The following is an 18,151-nucleotide window of genomic DNA, read 5'->3' as shown; positions in this document are numbered from 1 at the left end:
CCAGCTCCCCTACTGGCCCCAATAGGCACCTCCGTTCCCAAAATCCACCCGGGCACGGAGGCCCCAGCCTATCTAGCCATGGCCCAAGCAGCAGCATCACAGAGCCCCACGGAGTCTGAGGCCACCAACCCACACCACCCCAGCAGAATATTTACTCCCATCCCCACATTTACTCAACATTCAGATTAAGTAAGACACACCCAGGATAAAGCTGGATCCTCCCCCTCCCGGACATCCCTCCCCATGGTGGAACTGCCGCGTTCCGCCCTCTTCCCGCAGCGTACATGCCAGGACCCAATCCCCAAGGCCCCACCCATATCCCCATCCGGGGACGGCCGCCCCCAAACCCTAAGCCACCAGGCCCACACCCAGACCAACCCAGGGGCATTGCGCCACTAGGCAGCGACCCGCAGCCACCGTCAAGACCCCCCTAAGGCCCTACACACAACCACCAGAAGCCCACCCCCGGAGGTAACCCAAGCACCACCAGAGTCGGGCAGCAGCCCCCCAGCCCAAGACCCCCCTAGTGAACCCACCCCAGGGATCCTCCAGATACTCCAAGCTCAGACTCTCCACCACATCAACCACAGCATCCCGCAGGACCATATCAATGACCCTCCATCATCGCTATGTGATGGAACCGATCAAAGGAGCCCAGAGAGATTGATTTGAAGTGGAGGCAGAGGCTGTCTCAAGTGTAATATGATCCAATAAAAGATTTCTATACTGGTTAATGCAAAGATTATCTTTGTTTTTCCAGTTTATGAGGATAGTTTTCTTAGCGATGCATATGGCAGTGAGAACCACGTGAACCAAATTTGTTTCAATCGGGACATCCTCTAGGTTCCCCAGCAAGCAAAATGAGGGGGAAGTTGGGATATCACATTTCAGACACTTTGACAGGTCTTCACATACTCTATACCAGAATCCCTGAACAGGTGGACATGACCACAGTGCGTGGATATAACTGTCAGGAATGTTGTCTGTGCAGTGTGTGCAGGTGTCAGATGGCACAAATCCCATCCTGAACATCCGATGACCTGTATAGTGTACTCTGTGTAGAATTTTGTATTGAATTAGTTGTAAATTGGGGTTTCTGATCGTTTTAAAAGTTTTTAAACAGGTTTGGGACCAGAAAGTCTGATCAAAGCTAACTAATAGATCCTCCTCCCATTTGCCTATAGGAATTGCTATTGTATCATCTATTTTGGTCAATGTTTTATATACTTTAGACAGTAATTTGGGGTGTTTGAGATTACAGAAGTCTAATACCCTTGATGGTGTTTGTAATTCTACTTTAAGCTTAAATTTTTCTTTAACTACTGATTTAATTTGGAGATATTCTAAAATCTATTCTTGTCTATCCCAAATTGGGAGACTATTCTGTTAAATGGAATGAAATCCAATCCTTCAACTATGTGTTCCATGTATAGAATTCCTTTACTTTTCCAGTATGGGAGGTTCATCATTTTATTGTTTTGCAATATGTCAGGATTATTCCAGATGGGTGTGCGTCTGCATGGAATTAGTGAAGACTCCGTCATTTTTAGATATTCCCACCATGCTGTCAGTGAGGTACTGATATTAATACTTTTAAAGCTTTCATGCTTTCTTATTTTTGAGCTAATAAACGGTAGGTCCAAAGCTCTATAGTATTGCAAAGTGTCTGTTCTACATCTAACCAGGACTCATCCAGCGGGTTATGTTGCAACCATCTTGGTATATATTGGAGCCTGTTGGTTAAGAAATAATGATAGAAGTTGGGTAGATCCAACCCTCCTCTATCTTTGGTCTTCTGTAGTGTTTTTAAGCTAATTCGTGGAGGTTTATCCTTCCAAAGGAATTTAGTGATGGAGGAGTCCAGGGATCTAAACCAATCAGATGATGGCTTGTTTGGGATCATAGAAAATAAGTAATTGATTCTTGGTAAAACCATCATTTTAATTGTGGCAACCCTCCCCATAAGTGATATCGGTAAGGATTTCCATCTAGCAAGATCATCTTCCACTTTCTTTAATAGTGGGATGTAGTTTAGTTTAGTTAGATCTGCCAGCCTGGGAGACACATGAATGCCCAGGTATGTAATATTCCCTGATTCCAATTGTGTATTAAGGGAATTGACAAAAGAGAAATTAATTGGAAGAACTGTGGATTTTAACCAGTTTATTGAATAATCTGAAACTCTTGAAAAGGAGTTTATTAGTTCAATTGCCTGGGAGAGAGAGGATTGAGAATTCTGAAGATAAAGTAACACGTCATCTGCATAAAGACTGATTTTATGTTCTATGTTCTTACACTTTATGCCTTTAATAACTGTAGTTTGCCTGATTGCTGCTGCTAGTGGTTCAATAAAGATAGCAAATAGCGAGGGGGAGAGAGGGCATCCCTGCCTGGTCCCCCTCTGAAGACAGAAGCTATCTGATGTTTGGTCATTTGTCCTGACGCATGCTGTTGGTGAACTGTATAAAATTTTTAACCAGTTTATGAAGAAGTTTCCAAAACCAAATTTATGTAAAGTTGCAAATAAGAACTTCCAGTTAACTCTATCAAAAGCCTTTTCTGCATCGAGAGATAATATACTGGTTTCCATGTTTCTGCTATAAGAAAAGTCTATTAAGTTGAGTAATCTACGTGAATTTGTGGATGAATGTCTCCCCTTAATGAAACCAGTTTGGTCTGGATGTATTATGAAAGGGGTTACCTTCTCTAATCTTTTTGCAAGGGCTTTACAAATTATTTTCAGGTCAACATTAATAAGAGAAATTGGGCGATAGCTGGTAGGAAATATAGGATCTTTGCCTGGTTTTAACAGGAGACTAATGTTGGCTGAATTCATGTTTGGCTGTAGTCTACCATTTTCTTGTATTTCACACATCATTCTGAAGAATGTTGGCGCCAGAATGATCCAGAATTCTTTGTAGAACTCTGCTGGAAACCCATCTGGACCTGGAGCCTTCCTATTAGGCATGGAGTTAAGAGCTTCCTGAAGCTCATCTGATGTTAATGGCGAGTCCAGGACTGTAGCTTGGCTATCTGATAATTTAGGAAGTATTATCCTGTCTAGAAACTCATTGATCTCATTATCTGATGGGTTAATCTGTGGTGAGTACAAGGTTTTGTAAAAATCTCTGAAAGTGTTGTTTATTCTTTCAGGGTCATATACTATATTCCCAGTTGAGTCTTTAACAGCAGATATGGCAGTTTTCTCTTTGTTTATTTTTAACTGGTTGGCTAAAAACTTGCCTGATTTATTACCGTGTTCAAAGTTTTCTATTCGTAGTCTTTGTGCTAAAAATTGTGTTTTTTTGTCAATAATTCCTTTAAGTTCTACTTTACTTTTACGCAATTTGTTTTGTAATTCTTCTTCTGGGGATGCCTCTAGAGACTTAATGATTTCTTCTAATTCCTGAATACGTTTGTTTTCTATTTTTTTCTTATGTGATGAGAAGGAAATTATTTTACCTCTCATCACTGCTTTCCCTGCCTCCCTGCTACTGTTTAATAGACTCGGCCCTGGCTCCTCCCTTTTCCTTCTGTTTTACTTGATCAGCACTGGCTCCACCCCTTTGTTAGCTGCTTCACATGATCAGATCTGTATTTCTCCCCATTATCAGCTGCACTGCATGATTAATTCTCAGTTCTGCCCCTTCTCCGCTCACACAGTTTTAACTTCTCCCACCCACTATTCCAACTGCGTTCATTAAATGATCAGCGCTGTCTTCTCCCTTTTATCAGGTGCATCATATAATCAGTTCTGGATCCTCCCCTTTGCTGATGTTTTACCTGATTAACGCTGGCTCTTCCCCTTTAGTAGTTTCTGCACATGATCACCCTCTGGCTCCTCACCTTTATCAGCTGTATTATATATCCTCTGGCTCCGCCCCCTTTTCTACTATTTTACACTATCAAATCGGACTCTTTCCCTTGATTAGCTGCTTCACATGATCAGCGCTGGCTCCACCCCTTTATTAGCTGCTTCACATAATCAGATCAGGCTTCTCCTCATTATCATCTGCACTGCATGATTACCTCTAAGTTCTGCTCCTTCTCTGCTCACACAGTTCTGGCTTCTCCCACCTACTGTACCTACTGCTTTCATGAAATGATCAGCTAATGGCTCCTCCCTTTTGCTACTGTTAAACATGATCAGCACTGGCTCCACTCCTTTATTAACTGCTTCACCTGATCATTGTTGGCTCCACCCCTTTATTAGCTGCTTCACATGATCAGTGCTGGCTCCACCCCTTTATTAGCTGCTTCACCTGATCAGATCAGGCTCCTCCCCATTACCAACTGCACTGTATGATTAACTCTCAGTTCTCCCACCTGCTGTAACTACTGCAGTACATGATCAGCTCTGGTATCTTCCTTTTAATCAGTTACATTATACTGTATAATCACAGCTGGCTCCTCCCCTTTTTTAACCTGCATCATACAGTCAGCTCTGGCTCCTCCCTTTTGCTGCTGCTTCACATGATCAGCTCTGGCTCTTCCCCTCTCTCAGCTGCATCACATGACCTGGTCTGGCTCCTCCCCCTCAACTGCTTTATCACACAAAAAACTTGGGAGTCGGAATAGATGACTGTCTGGATGGCAGCCCATAGAGCGGTCTTGAGAGTTGATATGGACCACTGCCCAGCAGATGGACAAGGAGCCATGTGGGAGATGACCACTGGAAGGTTAAATGTAAAGTCTACTAGAGGAATATAAAACGCCAGCAGTTAGTCGTCTTGCAGTTGAAGGGTACAACCATGCTCTGGTCACAAAGAGGTGTTTGGATCTTTAAAAGTGACAACTGCATGATTTCTGAGAAGCTGAAGATGTCCCAGAACTCTTACGAGAACAATTGGGTGTGACCCCAGATGTGCACTTGGGGCATCCTATTTAAAAGAACCTTTATTTGTATAGCCAGAGTTGGCTTGAAGTCAAGATGTAGAGGAGAGGCCCAGACTCGCTTAGATTGGGTTGGAGTGAAGCAGCAGTAGATGAAGGACAGAGGAAGAGTTAAGGGGTGGGGTAAGCTGTGGGGTGGCTTAGGATCAGAAAGGTTATTATTATTCTGTCAGCTTCCCCTTTCTGTTTTCCCTTTTTCTAAAGTGATCCCACCTGACCTCAATAAATCCCCTTTTAGTTTAAATCTTACCTGGTGTCTGTGTGTTTCATTGGCTTTGGAACTGCTCGAGAGCACCCCTTGCAGATCACAGCTGTTAACAGCTACTCTATAATGGATGCCCAAATTGTGATGGTAATTAAATGAAGTGTGGCACAGTGGTCCTTGGATTGACTCTCATCTGTATGAAAGACGCCTCACGCCTGGACAAACTTGTTAAGAAGGCAGGCTTGTAGGATTAAAGTTGGACAGTTTGACATCTGTGGCAGAGCGACGGGCACTAAGCAAACTCCTGTCAATCATGAAGAATCCACTGCATCCACTGAACAGGATCATCTCCAGACAGAGAAGCAGCTTCAGTGACAGACTGAGGAGATCGTCCCTCCCCCACACTATGCGACTCTTCAATTCCACCCGGGGGAGTAAATGCTAACATTAATTTTGTTTTAATTCTTTTCATTTTTATTACTATTTAATTTAATATTGTTTCTTTGTATCAGTATACTGCTGCTGGATTATGTGAATTTCCCCTTGGGATTAATAAAGTATCTATCTATCTATCTATCTATCTATCTATCTATCTATCTATCTATCTATCTATCTATCTATCTATCTATCTATCTATCTATCTATCTATCTATCTATCTATCTATCTATCTATCTATCAGTGTGTGCCTAGTATGAGCGCCTGAGCAGATCGACTCTGCAATAAGCTGGCATCTCATCTAGATGTGACACCTGCCTTTGCCAGGTTCAGTTGCTGCACCCTCATAATCCACTACTGCAATAAGCACATTAACACTCTTAGAGAGTTCAGACGGGTTTGGGGTCTTAGAGTTTAGAGTCCCACTCTTTCATGGGCGCATCAAGGGGCCACCCACTGGTAGGCAGAAATAAAAAGGCACCATCATATCCTCTTTCAAGAGGAGGACAGGGTGGTCTAAATGTTCCTCTTAAATTATCCTTTTTTGTCTATTGCAGGGTACTTAAGAATGCCAATACTTCCAACAGTTAAACCTTTCTTGAAGTGGGGGTGGATGCCACCCTGACAAGGGGCATGTGTGCCAGCGTGCACTTGTTTGCGAATAGCTCCAGACAAACCCCCATTTCCTTAGCTTGTTCAGGTTTATAACACGTTACCTGCCATATGGTCGCCGTTGTTGACATGTAAGGCGGAAAAAATGATTTGACTCCTACCAGGTGTTAATGCCAACCTGGATTTTCACTTGCCAAAGGCAAGGCATCATTTTTCCCTTTTGTTTTATGACAGAATTTATTATATTAATCTGGCACAATCAATTAGTCGGTTTTAATTTGCAGCCTAAAAAAAAATGAAAGGCAGGACAACGAATCTAAGCCCCTAATGCTGATTATGGCGTCAGGCAGCGGGTGACAGGTGGCTGTTTAATACTTTCGGAGTATTACTGTGCACCAGCTGCACCATTGGTCTTTCATAACCTTTAAGTGTGACATGTCCGTGGACACGCTTCACTGAGCTTAACGTATGGATTGGAATAACAAAAAAAATAAAAAAAAAATACAAAAGAATTCAAGAAATAAAGCCAAAGACCCCCAAGCCTCCACCCCGGTATGCACTTGAGGGTTAATATTTGAGATCCCCACCCCCACTAACTTATTAATACTGAACATTTGAGACCCTCCCACTAAGTAACTGAGGCCTAATTCTTGAGACCACCCCTCCACCTCCACTAAATATTTAAGGCCAAACACCTGAGACCAAATATGTGGTTGAGGCCTAAATAATGAGCCCCCACCAATATATAGTGAACACTTAATTCTACACTACCCACTGAATAACAGAGATAAATAAAGGACACCTAATTCTTGAGACCCCAAAGTAATTAAGATCAAAACACTTAAACCCCTTCAACTAAGTAACTGAAATCCAATTCTTGAAACCACCAGCCCTACTCAATAATTAGACCTAAACTGGAGGGCCTCCCATCCTGCACTAAAAGTCAACACGTGAGACCCTCCACCCTCACTAAGTGGTCAAAGTTTAACTCTTGAGATCTCCAATATGCAGTGAATGATGTAGTGTATACATACAGTACACACACACACACATATATATATATATATATATATATATATATATATATATATATATACAATATATACAGTATTGCTTGAAAGTTTGAACCTTTTATAATTTTCTATATTTCTGCATAAATACGACCTAAAACATCATCAGATTTTCACTCAAGTCCTAACAGTAGATAAAGAGAAACCAGTTAAACAAATGAGACAAAAATATTATACTTGGTCATTTATTTATTAAGGAAATGATCGAATATTACATATTTGTGAGTATGTGAACCTCATGAATGATCAGTTAGTTTGAAGGTGAAATTTGAGTCCGGTGTTTTCAATCAATGGGATGCCAATCAGGTGTGAGTGGGCACCCTGTGTTATTTCAAGAACAGGATCTATCAAAGTCTGCTCTTCACAACACACGTTTGTGGAAGTGTATCATGACACCAACAAAGGAGATTTCTGAGGACCTCACAAAAAGAGTTGTTGATGCTCATCAGGCTGGAAAAGGTTACAAAACCATCTCTAAAGAGTTTGGACTCCACCAATCCACAGTCAGACAGATTGTGTACAAATGGAGGAAATTCAAGACCACTGTTACCCTCCCCAGGAGTGGTCGACCAACAAAGATCACTCCAAGAGCAAGGCACACGTGTAATAGTCGGCGAGGTCACAAAGGACCCCAGGGTATCTTCTAAGGAACTGAAGGCCTCTCTCACATTGGCTGATGTTCATGTTCATGAGTCCACCATCAGGAGAACACTGAACAACAATGGTGTGCATGGCAGGGTGGCAAGGAGAAAGCCACTGCTCTCCAAAAAAAACATTGCTGCTCGTCTGCAGTTTGCTAAAGATCACGTGGACAAACCAGAAGGCTATTGGAAGAATGTTTTGTGGACGGATGAGACCAAAATAGAACTTTTTGGTTTAAATGAAAAGCGTTATGTTTGGAGAAAGGAAAACACTGCATTCCAGCGTAAGAACCTTATCTCATCTGTGAAACATGGTGGTGGTAGTATCATGGTGTGGGCCTGTTGTGCTGCATCTGGGCCAGGATGGCTTGCCTTCATTGATGGAACAATGAATTCTGAATTATATCAGAGAATTCTAAAGGAAAATGTCAGGACATCTGACCATGAACTGAATCTCAAGAGAAGGTGGGTCATGCAGCAAGACAACGACCCTAAGCACACAAGTCGTTCTACCAAAGAATGGCTAAAGAAGAATAAAGTGAATGTTCTGGAATGGCCAAGTCAAAGTCCTGACCTTAATCCAATCGAAATGTTGTGGAAGGATCTGAAGCGAGCAGTTCATGTGAGGAAACCCACCAACATCCCAGAGTTGAAGCTGTTCTGTACGGAGGAATGAGCAAAAGTTACCAGATACTGAAAGCAAAGGTTCACATACTTTTGTCACTCACAAATATGTCATATTTGATCATTTTCCTTAATAAATAAATAACCAAGTATAATATTTGTGTCTCATTTGTTTAACTGGTTTCTCTTTATCTACTCTTAGGACTTGAGTGAAAATCTAATGATGTTTTAGGTTATATTTATACAGAAATATAGAAAATTCTAAAGGGTTCACAAACTTTCAAGCACCACTGTATATATTGTGGCGAGTGTCTGGGGGTGGTATCCAGCTGGGACGCCCAGAAGGACCGGAGGAGGGATTATGCCTCCTCCAGACCACAAAGGGGTGACCGCCCTGATGGCTTTGGGGACCATGGGAACAGAGCTTAGAAGCTCAACCCTATAGGGGCCTGTGGTCACCGCCAGGGGGCGCCCAGATGTTTGAGGAGCCCTGGCCTTCAGCACTTCTGCCACAACTGGAGGTGCTGGGAGGAAGAAGACCAGGAACACCCAGAGTGCTTCCGGGTTCACAGCTGGCACTTCTGCCACACCTGGGAGGGTTGGCGGAAGGTTATCGGGAGGCACCTTGAGCTTGTCCGGGTGTGTATAAAAGGGTCCGCCTCCCTCCATTCGAGGACTTGAGTCGGGAGCGGAGAAAGACAGAGCTCGGGAGGAAAGGAAAGGAGGCGGCCTGAAGAAGGAAAAGGCATTGTGAGGCCTGGACGTTGGGGGAGTTTTGGGGTTGTGTGCACTTGTAAATATGGACTGTGTGAATAAACGTGCGTTGGGTTTTGTACCTACGGTGATTGCCTGTCTGTGTCCGGGCACTTGTATGGTTCCCGAGCCGTGGACTGCAGCACTTCTGCCACACCAGGAAGTGCTGCTGGAAGATCATCAAAGAGCACCTGGAGCACATCTGGGTGTGCCATAAAAGGGGCCACCTCACTCCATTCGAGGAGCTGGAGTCGGGTGGGAGAGGAGCTTCCAAGGAGTGGAGTGGAGGCGGCAGAAGAAACGAAAGATCTTGATGAGCTTGTTAAGCCTTGAACTTCATAGACAGGAGTGTCCAATCATGAGTGGTCAAAGGTATTTAAGGTGGTCAATTACAAGTTGTGCTTCCTTCCCTTTGACTCTCCTCTGAAGAGCGACAGACAGCATGGGATTCTCAAAGCAACTCTCCAATGATCTGAAAACAAAGATTGTTGAGTCTCCTGGTTTAGTGGAAGGCTACAAAAAGCCATCTCAGAGGTTTAAACTGTCAGGGACTGGGGCCCTTGTTAAAGTCGAGGGTCGGATGAATTCAACCCAATATCAACAAGTTCTTCAGGATAATGTTCAAGCATCAGTCACAAAGTTGAAGTTATGCAGAGGTTGGATATTCCAACAAGACAATGACCCAAAACACAGTTGGAAATCTACAAAGGCATTCATGCAGAGGAGAAGTACAATGTTCTGGAATGGCCGTCACAGTCCCCTGACTTGAATATCATCGATAATCTATGGGATGATTTGAAGCAGGCTGTCCATCAAATTAAACTGAACTGGAGAGATTTTGTATGAAGAATGGACAGAAATACCTCCATCAGAATCCAAACACTCATCACAGGCTATAGGAGGACAGCATCGAGAGGATCAAAGGAGCAAAAGGAGGCTCAGCTAAGTATTGATGTCATATCTCTGTTGAGGTGCCAACATTTATGCACCTGCCTAATTCTGTTATGATGCATGTTGCATATTTTCAGTTGATCCAATAAACTTAATGTCACTGCTGAAATCCTACTGTGTCCATAAGGCATGTCAGATATTAAAAGTAAGTTGCTACTTTGAAAGCTCAGCCAATGAGAAACAAGAATCCAAAGAATTAAGAGGGGTTCCCAAACTTTTTCATATGACTGTATATATATACAGTATGTATATATATATATATATATATATATATATATATATATATATATATATATATATATATATATATATATATGATAGATATGATAGATATATAGGCAGAATGTTGATATCTACCTATATATCCACACTATACATCTACTAGTTTATATACAATCTACAGTCTGCCTATATACAGTATCAATATATACACACATATATATGTACATACTTTTTTTTTTTGACATCAGGCAGTTTTTTTTTTAATGTGACTTTTAAGTGCAAGTATCATTCAGCAAAGTGAGACGTTTCTGCTAAACAGACGGAGTGGAGTGCGGTGCCATCAGATGGCTCAAGGAAGACTTACTTGGCCACCAGGTCCTTATGGGAACAGCACGCCGGCTTATGGCTCCTCACCATCACAGTTTTACTCCTGCAGACGTCTCTCTTCCTTGGTGCAGGCGTCTTTGAGAAGGGAGGAGCACCTGTTTAAGAGAGAAAAAAAAGAGACACCTGAAGGTGGTGGTCTTTGTGTCACCGTGGCAGGTCACCCATTCAGCTCTTTGTCCTCTGCTATTTGCTTCATGTGTTTGCTTCTTTATTTACCTTTTTGTCCATTCTTTCTCTCTCTCTTTCTTTCTTGAATCCATTCATGCCTTACCTTGCTCGTTTGTTTATTGATTTTCTTCATTAATTAAATAATTCATGTGTCTCTTGGTTTATTACTTCATATGTACATTCATGTAATATTCATTTGTTTGCTTTGTCATCCATTCATTACTGTGTCTGTGTGCTTGTCAGTCATTCATTCATTAGGTATTTATTCATTCAGTCAGTAAGTTAGTTAATTCACTTTTCTTTCTTTCTTTCTTTCTTTCTCTTTCTTTCTTTCTGTTATGCATTTGTCCTTTCTTCCTTTATTTGTTTTTGGCTATTTATTTATTCATTATGTTTTTCATTCATTTATTTGGTATTCATTCAGTCAGTAAGTCAATCAATTCACTTTTCTTTCTTTCTTTCTTTCTTTCTTTCTTTCTTTCTTTCTTTCTTTCTTTCTTTCTTTCTTTCATGCATTTGTCATTTCTTCCTTTATTTGTTTTTGGCTATTTATTTATTTATTTATTTATTAAGTTTGTCATTCATATATTCAGTATTTTATCAGTCAGTTTTTCACCTTTCTTTCTTTCTTTCTTTCTGTTATGCATTTGTCCTTTTTCCTTTATTCTTATTTTATTCATTCCTTTTCTCAATACAGTTCGAAAGCTTCCACTCCCGGTCAGGCGCTGGGTGAGTGAAGGAGGCTCCTTGACAAGCTGACGTTTGCAGCTCACTGGTGTTGTGAATGCACTTCACTGGGAAGCAGCAGATCCCGGTGTGCTACTTGGCAGCAGAGAGCTCAGTAGATATTTAGTCTCACATGCACGTTGGAGGGTCTCCTTACAGGCTCTGTCAAGGTACAGAAGAGCCCACCTGGACGAGAGGTGGCGCTGTTGCTAACAGTGGCATCTCCGTCTCTCTCCATAGTGTCAAGAAAGCACACAGTGAGGGTAACTGACTTCGCCCCTTCTGGTTCACTGTCCAGAAAAGCCAGAGCTTCCCGAAAGGAGACATCACTTCTGGTAAGAGTGACCGACCGGACTGAGCTCCGCTATGGAAGTGACCCCGCTTGTGGTGAACCAGCCATACTTCTTTGATTTTTAAGTTTAGCTCTGTTTTGTTGGGACACTCACACTGAAGGGTGTCATTTTGGACAATAAATGGCATGACCCAGTTGACACCTTAAATTTCTCCATTTAATGAAGCCATCATTCCTCCACCCAGCCACACTATATATATATATATATATATATACTAGCAAAATACCCGCGCTTCGCAGCAGAGAAGTTATGAAAAAGAAAAGGAAATATTTTAAAAATAACGTAACATGATTGTCAATGTAATTGTCGTAGGCTTGTTTCAGTATTGAGAGTGAATCTGATGATTGTAAAGAGTCTCATTTAGGATTGTAAATGTTGTGTATGTAAGGGTCTCTTTGTAAACGACGCCCTCGGGCTGTGAAATGACCAAGCTGTCTGCCGAGCTCACTCTTGAACATGTTAACGTACAGTCGGCCGTGTGAGAAGCCATCTTGTGTCAAGTCAATGGCGACCTTTTTCAGAGTCTGGCCCTGTGACTTATTTATTGTCATAGTGATGCAGTGACCCTTACTGGGAACTGGAGACATATGAATTGGAATGGGAGGTCAGAGGTTATAAGAGGGATGCGAGGAATAAATCCAATCATCTCCCCCGAGGCAGTTCCAGTGAAGACGGTTGCCTCAATGAGATTCTTGTGCAGAGATTTGATCTGAAGCCTGGTGCCGTTACAAGGTTTTGGTGGTTGTAAGTTTCGTCGTAACATCATTGGTGCGCCGACATTCAAAAGTAGAGTACGCGGAAGGCACGCCTGGAGGATTAAGAGTGTGAAGAAACCAAATGAGTCACCAAGCAGGAAGACGTGAAGCAAGGCCTACGACAACAGGCTTGAAGTGGTGGAGTAAAGAAGAAGGGAGCAGTGAGCACGACGAAGAGCTGAGGAAAGTAAGGAAGCGAGTGAGGAGGCACATGAGTTCGGGATGTCGTTGATGTATAGAGGCAGGGAGCCAACCACGTGGTCGGTGTGCGGAAAAGGAAGGGGGACCGGGGGCGGCCCTTGTGCGTCTCTGCCATGAAATAAATCCTCTGTTAACAGAAATAAGGAATGAAACCACCAAAAGGAGAGGTCAGTTCCGAAAGTTCCTTACGGCGTAATGGTGAGAACCGCCAAAAAGAAGACGTTACTTTTGAAAGTTCGTTACGGGGCACGGCGCAAAATGAAACATACTTAACATTTGTAAGTAGGGTGTGAAGGATGAGTGTGGGAAATTTTGACTTCCTACGTATATTGGAAGTCGCAGAAACAGTGAGGAGGGGTTTCCATCCATCCATCCATTTTCTAACCCGCTGAATCCGAATACAGGGTCACGGGGGTCTGCCGGAGCCAATCCCAGCCAACACAGGGCACAAGGCAGGAACCAATCCTGGGTAGGGTGCCAACCCACCGCAGGACACACACAAACACACCAAGCACACACTAGGGCCAATTTAGAATCGCCAATTCACCTAACCTGCATGTCTTTGGATTGTGGGAGGAAACTGAGGGGTTTCCTCTCTCTATATATACAGTTTAGGGGGTACACCTGTTCTCCCACCCTTGGGTGTTGCAATAGGACATAAAACATACCTAACTTTTGTAAGTACACTGCAATCAATGAGCACGCAAAATTTCAGCTTCCCACCTATATGGAAAGTGGGAGAATTGGTGACGAGTCAGTGAGGGCTTTGCCTTTTCCATGCGTAGATTGTCACACACATGCGACTGGGAGGCAGCTAAAGGGTCATTCCGAGCCTGACCGAGATGGGACAGGGTGCACTGACTCTTTATCTCGCTTTTCTGCAGACCATTGACAGGAAATTCCGCCTTGCCCTGATGAAGTCAATTCTGGTTGCCGACCCCTTTGACGTCACTTCCGGGTCCAAGCCTATGGATGAAGACCCTTCCGGTTCCGGCCCCTCTGATGTCATTTCCTATACTGGCCTTTAAAAGCTGCCATAGTATCCTCTCAGTGTGTTTTGGACTCCGATTTGTGCACATCAGTGCTATCACTTTATTCAGTTTTGCAGCCAGGAAATAATATATAAGTGGCTGCCCCAAACCTTTGCTGTGGCTCTTTGTCCAGTTTGTGACAATATATATTATGAAGACTGGCCTGGACACAGACAGGCATCACCACACGTTTATTGTACATAACTATTATATACAAGTGAACACCAATCACCCTTAGTCCTGGCCTCCCACAATGCCTTTCTCTCTTCTGACTGCCACCACTCCTCTCCTCCAAGCTCCGTCCTCTTCCACCCAACTCCAGACATCGAATGGAGGAAGGCGGCCCCTTTTATACACACCCAGATGTGCTCCAGGTGCCTCGCAATGAGCTCCTGCCGGCACTCCCTATGCACCTGGAAGCAGTGCGGGTGTCCCTGGTCTATGTCCCCCCAGCACTTCGGGGTGTGGCGGAAGTGCTGAGGGCCGGGGCTCCTCAGGCATCTGGGCACCCCCTGGCAGTGACCATGGGCCCCAATAGGGTTGAGCTTCCATGCTCCTTTCCCGTTGTCCCCATAGCCACCATAGCGGAATCCCTCCTTCAGTCCTTCTGGGCATCCCAGCTGGGTACCACCCAGCCATTTGCCACAATATGTATATATATATACGTATATACTCAGCAAAAAAAGAAACGTCCTCTGACTTTCAACTGTTTTTACTTTCAGTAAACTTAATGTGTAAATATTTGTATGAACACTAAAAGAGTCAACACCATAAGACATAAACTAAAAATGTTTCACAATGTGTCCCTGAATGAAGGGAGGCTCAAAATCAAAAGTACCAGTCAGTATCTGGTGTGGCCACCAGCTGCTTGAAGTACTGCAGTGCATCTCCTCCTCATGGACTGGACCAGATTTGTCAGTTCTTGCTGTGAGATGTTACCCCACTCTTCCACCAAGGCACCTGCAAGTTCCTGGACATTTCTAGGGGGAATGGCCCTAGCCATCGATCCAAATCGATCCGCTCCAGGGTACAGGCCTCGGTGTAACGCTCATTCCTTTGACGATAAACACGAATCCGTCCATCACCCCTGGTGAGACAAAACCGTGACTCATCAGTGAAGAGCACTTTTTGCCACTCCTGTCTGGTCCAGCGAAGGTGGGTTTGTGCCCATAGGCGGCGTTGTTGCTGGTGATGTCTGGTAGGACCTGCCTTACAACAGGCCTACAAGCCCTCAGTCCAGCCTCTCTCAGCCTATTGCGGACAGTCTGAGCACTGATGGAGGGATTGTGTGTTCCTGGTGTGACTCGGGCAGTTGTTGTGGCCATCCTGTACCTGTCACGCAGGTGTGATATTCGGATGTGCCGATCCTGTGCAGGTGTTGTTACACGTGGTCTTCCACTGTGAGGATGATCAGCTGTCCTTCCTGTCTCCCTGTAGCGCTGTCTTAGGCGTCTCACAGTGCGGACATGGCAATTTATTGCCCTGGCCACATCAGCAGTCCTTATGCCTCCCTGCAGCAGGCCTAATGCACGTTCACGCAGATGAGCAGGGACCCTGGGCATCTTTCTTTGGGTGTTTTTCACAGTCGGTAGACGAGTCTCTTTAGTGTCCTGCGTTTTTAGAACTGTGACCTTAAATGCCTACTTTCTGTAAGCTGTTAAGGTCTTAACGACCATTCCACAGGTGCATGTTAATTAATTGATTATGGTTAATTGAACATGCATGGAAAACATTGTTTAAACCCTTTACAATGAAGATCTGGAAAGTTATTTGGGTTTTTAAAACTTTATTGTTGAAATACACAGTCCTGAAAAAGGGACGTTTCTTTTTTTGCTCAGTATATATACACGAGGGTGGAGTGCGCTTACTATCTTTCTCAGTTCCCTACAGACCTTTCCCGGGAAATCATGCAAGGTTCCGGCGCCTCAGACAACATCACTTCTGAAGCTGCTCCCTTTGCTGATGTCACTTCCTAAGCCGGCCCCTTTGCTGACGTCACTTCCAATCCAGACAACATCACTTCTGGTTCCGGCCATTTTAGTGACGTCATTTCCTCTACGGGCCTTTAAAGCCTTCATCTTTGGCGATTGTAATTAGTTCTGTTTTGGACTCTGTTCTATGCACATCATGCTACTTATTTCAACCTTTTTGCACCTGGGAAAAACAACATACGGGTGGCTCCCCCAAACCTTTATGATGTCTTGAACTCTTAATTGTTACAGTATACAGCGGAACCTCGGGCCACGACCGTAATTCATTCCAAAACTCTGGTTGCAACCCGATTTGGTCGTGACCCAAAGTAATTTCCCCATAGGATTGTATGTAAATACAATTAATCTGTTCTGGACCATATGAGCTGTATGTAAATATATATATTTTTATATTATATATAAAATAGTTAATTATACCATAGAATGCACAGCGTAATAGTAAACTAAATGTAAAAACATTGAATAACACTGAGAAAACCTTGAACAGAGAAAACTAACTTTGCAGTCTCTTTAAAAACAATCCCAGTGCATTCTTTAACTGCCTTCTCTCCTCTCTCTCTCTCTCTCTCTCTTTCACTCTCTCTCGCTCTCTCTCTCTCTTTCACTCTCTCTCACTCTCTCTCTCTCTTTCACTCTCTCTCGCTCTCTCTCTTGCTGCGCAGGGAAAGCACAGGGAGAGACTGTCAACGTGCGGAAATCATTGATGCGTACGAACTGGAAGGGACACTGACTTGTTTGTCAGCCGAGTGTGTGGTGCAAAAGTTTTTTGGTCATAACCCAATTTGTACGTGTTCCGAGATGTTCGTGACCCGAGGTTCCACTGTATACATATGTGTATATATATATATATATATATATATATATATATATATATTAGCGACCGGCAGTCAGCGCTGCGGAGTGATGCATTATGGGAAGGTTGTACGTTCACTGCTTTTTATAATGTTTTTCCTGTTGTATTTATTAATGTCTTAACTTGTAAATAATTGTTGTGTTTGTGTTCAATTAGTTGGGTGGGTTTGGGTCATCGCCGTCCGGGGTTATTTATTTTGTAAAAAAAGTACCATTTATGTGAAATGTGTCTTCGTGCATGACCTTGACCATGGCAGTGCAATAATGTCGAGCTTTGTTTACTGGCTATCTGTGAATAAAGAGATACAACAGAACAGAGCTGTTATTCATTGCTAAGATTTTATCTAAGCAATTAATGCCGAGACACTCGAAGTCGTGCGGTGTAATGGGACACGAGTGCTCGTTACTTGAGAAGTTGGGTACAGCTGCGTGCTGCCGAGAAACTCGTAGTCGTGCGGTGTATGGGACACGAGTGCTCGCTACTTGAAGAGCTGGGTAAAGCTGCGTGCATAACGCTGGCAATCCGCTAGCCGACAGCTTGGGAGAGGTGCACGGCAGAAAGCGGCTTTAAAAACTTCAAGACTCGACCCCAGGTCGCTACAATATATATATACAGTATATCTATATATATACACACTGTTTTTACTTGTGTACCACGTGCCCTCGTGTAAGATGTGCACCCTAATTTTTACAAAGAAAATCACGAAAATCATTTTGTCCCGTGTATGATGCGCATTGTGATTGTATAGGAAGCGTTTTGAGAGAGAGAGAGTGCGAGCAAGCGAGTGAAAGAGCGAGAAAGAGCGCATGAGCGAGAGAGGGAGCGTGAGTAGAAGAAGTAAACATTACATTTCCTCGTGTATGACGATCACCTGATTTTCTAATGCTAATTTTCGGGAAAAAATGTGCGCATGGTACATGCGTAAATACGGTATATATATATATATATATACAGTGATCCCTCGCTATATCACGCTTCGACTTTCGCGGCTTCACTCTATCGCAATTTTTTTCTTATACACGGTTACGTCACTACACATGCACTTTCTGAGAACTTTTATCTAAGCCCTACGATGGCTCCTAAACGTGCTGCTTTTTCTAAGCCTTCTGACAATAAAACTAAGGGCCGGAGGAAGATGCTTACTATCCAGGAGAAGGTGAAACTCTAGGATATGATCAAAGATGGCAATACCCTACAAAAGCGTCCTCACGAATATATGAAAAGACAGCACCAGCAACTGCCTATGAAGATGTTCTTCAGTCGCATACCCAGACACCCA

The 18,151-nt window shown here is 43.3% G+C and overlaps 1 protein-coding gene across 2 annotated transcripts in view; it reads right to left on the bottom strand.

Moving 5' to 3' along the window:
* pde1a (phosphodiesterase 1A, calmodulin-dependent) overlaps positions 1–18,151 on the bottom strand; it is a 477,351-nt gene that overhangs the window by 354,073 nt on the left and 105,127 nt on the right. For both annotated transcript variants that reach the window (XM_039757737.1, XM_039757738.1), the window contains exon 2: positions 10,772–10,889. In XM_039757737.1, coding sequence (XP_039613671.1) covers positions 10,772–10,889 — 118 coding nt within the window. The remainder of the gene's footprint in view (positions 1–10,771; positions 10,890–18,151) is intronic.

The sequence above is a fragment of the Polypterus senegalus genome, chromosome 6, assembly GCF_016835505.1.
Source record: "Polypterus senegalus isolate Bchr_013 chromosome 6, ASM1683550v1, whole genome shotgun sequence".
Classification (NCBI taxonomy): Eukaryota; Metazoa; Chordata; class Cladistia; order Polypteriformes; family Polypteridae; genus Polypterus; species Polypterus senegalus.
The sequence above is the reverse complement of the archived record's forward strand: the minus strand, read 5'-3'. Positions and strand labels throughout refer to the sequence as shown.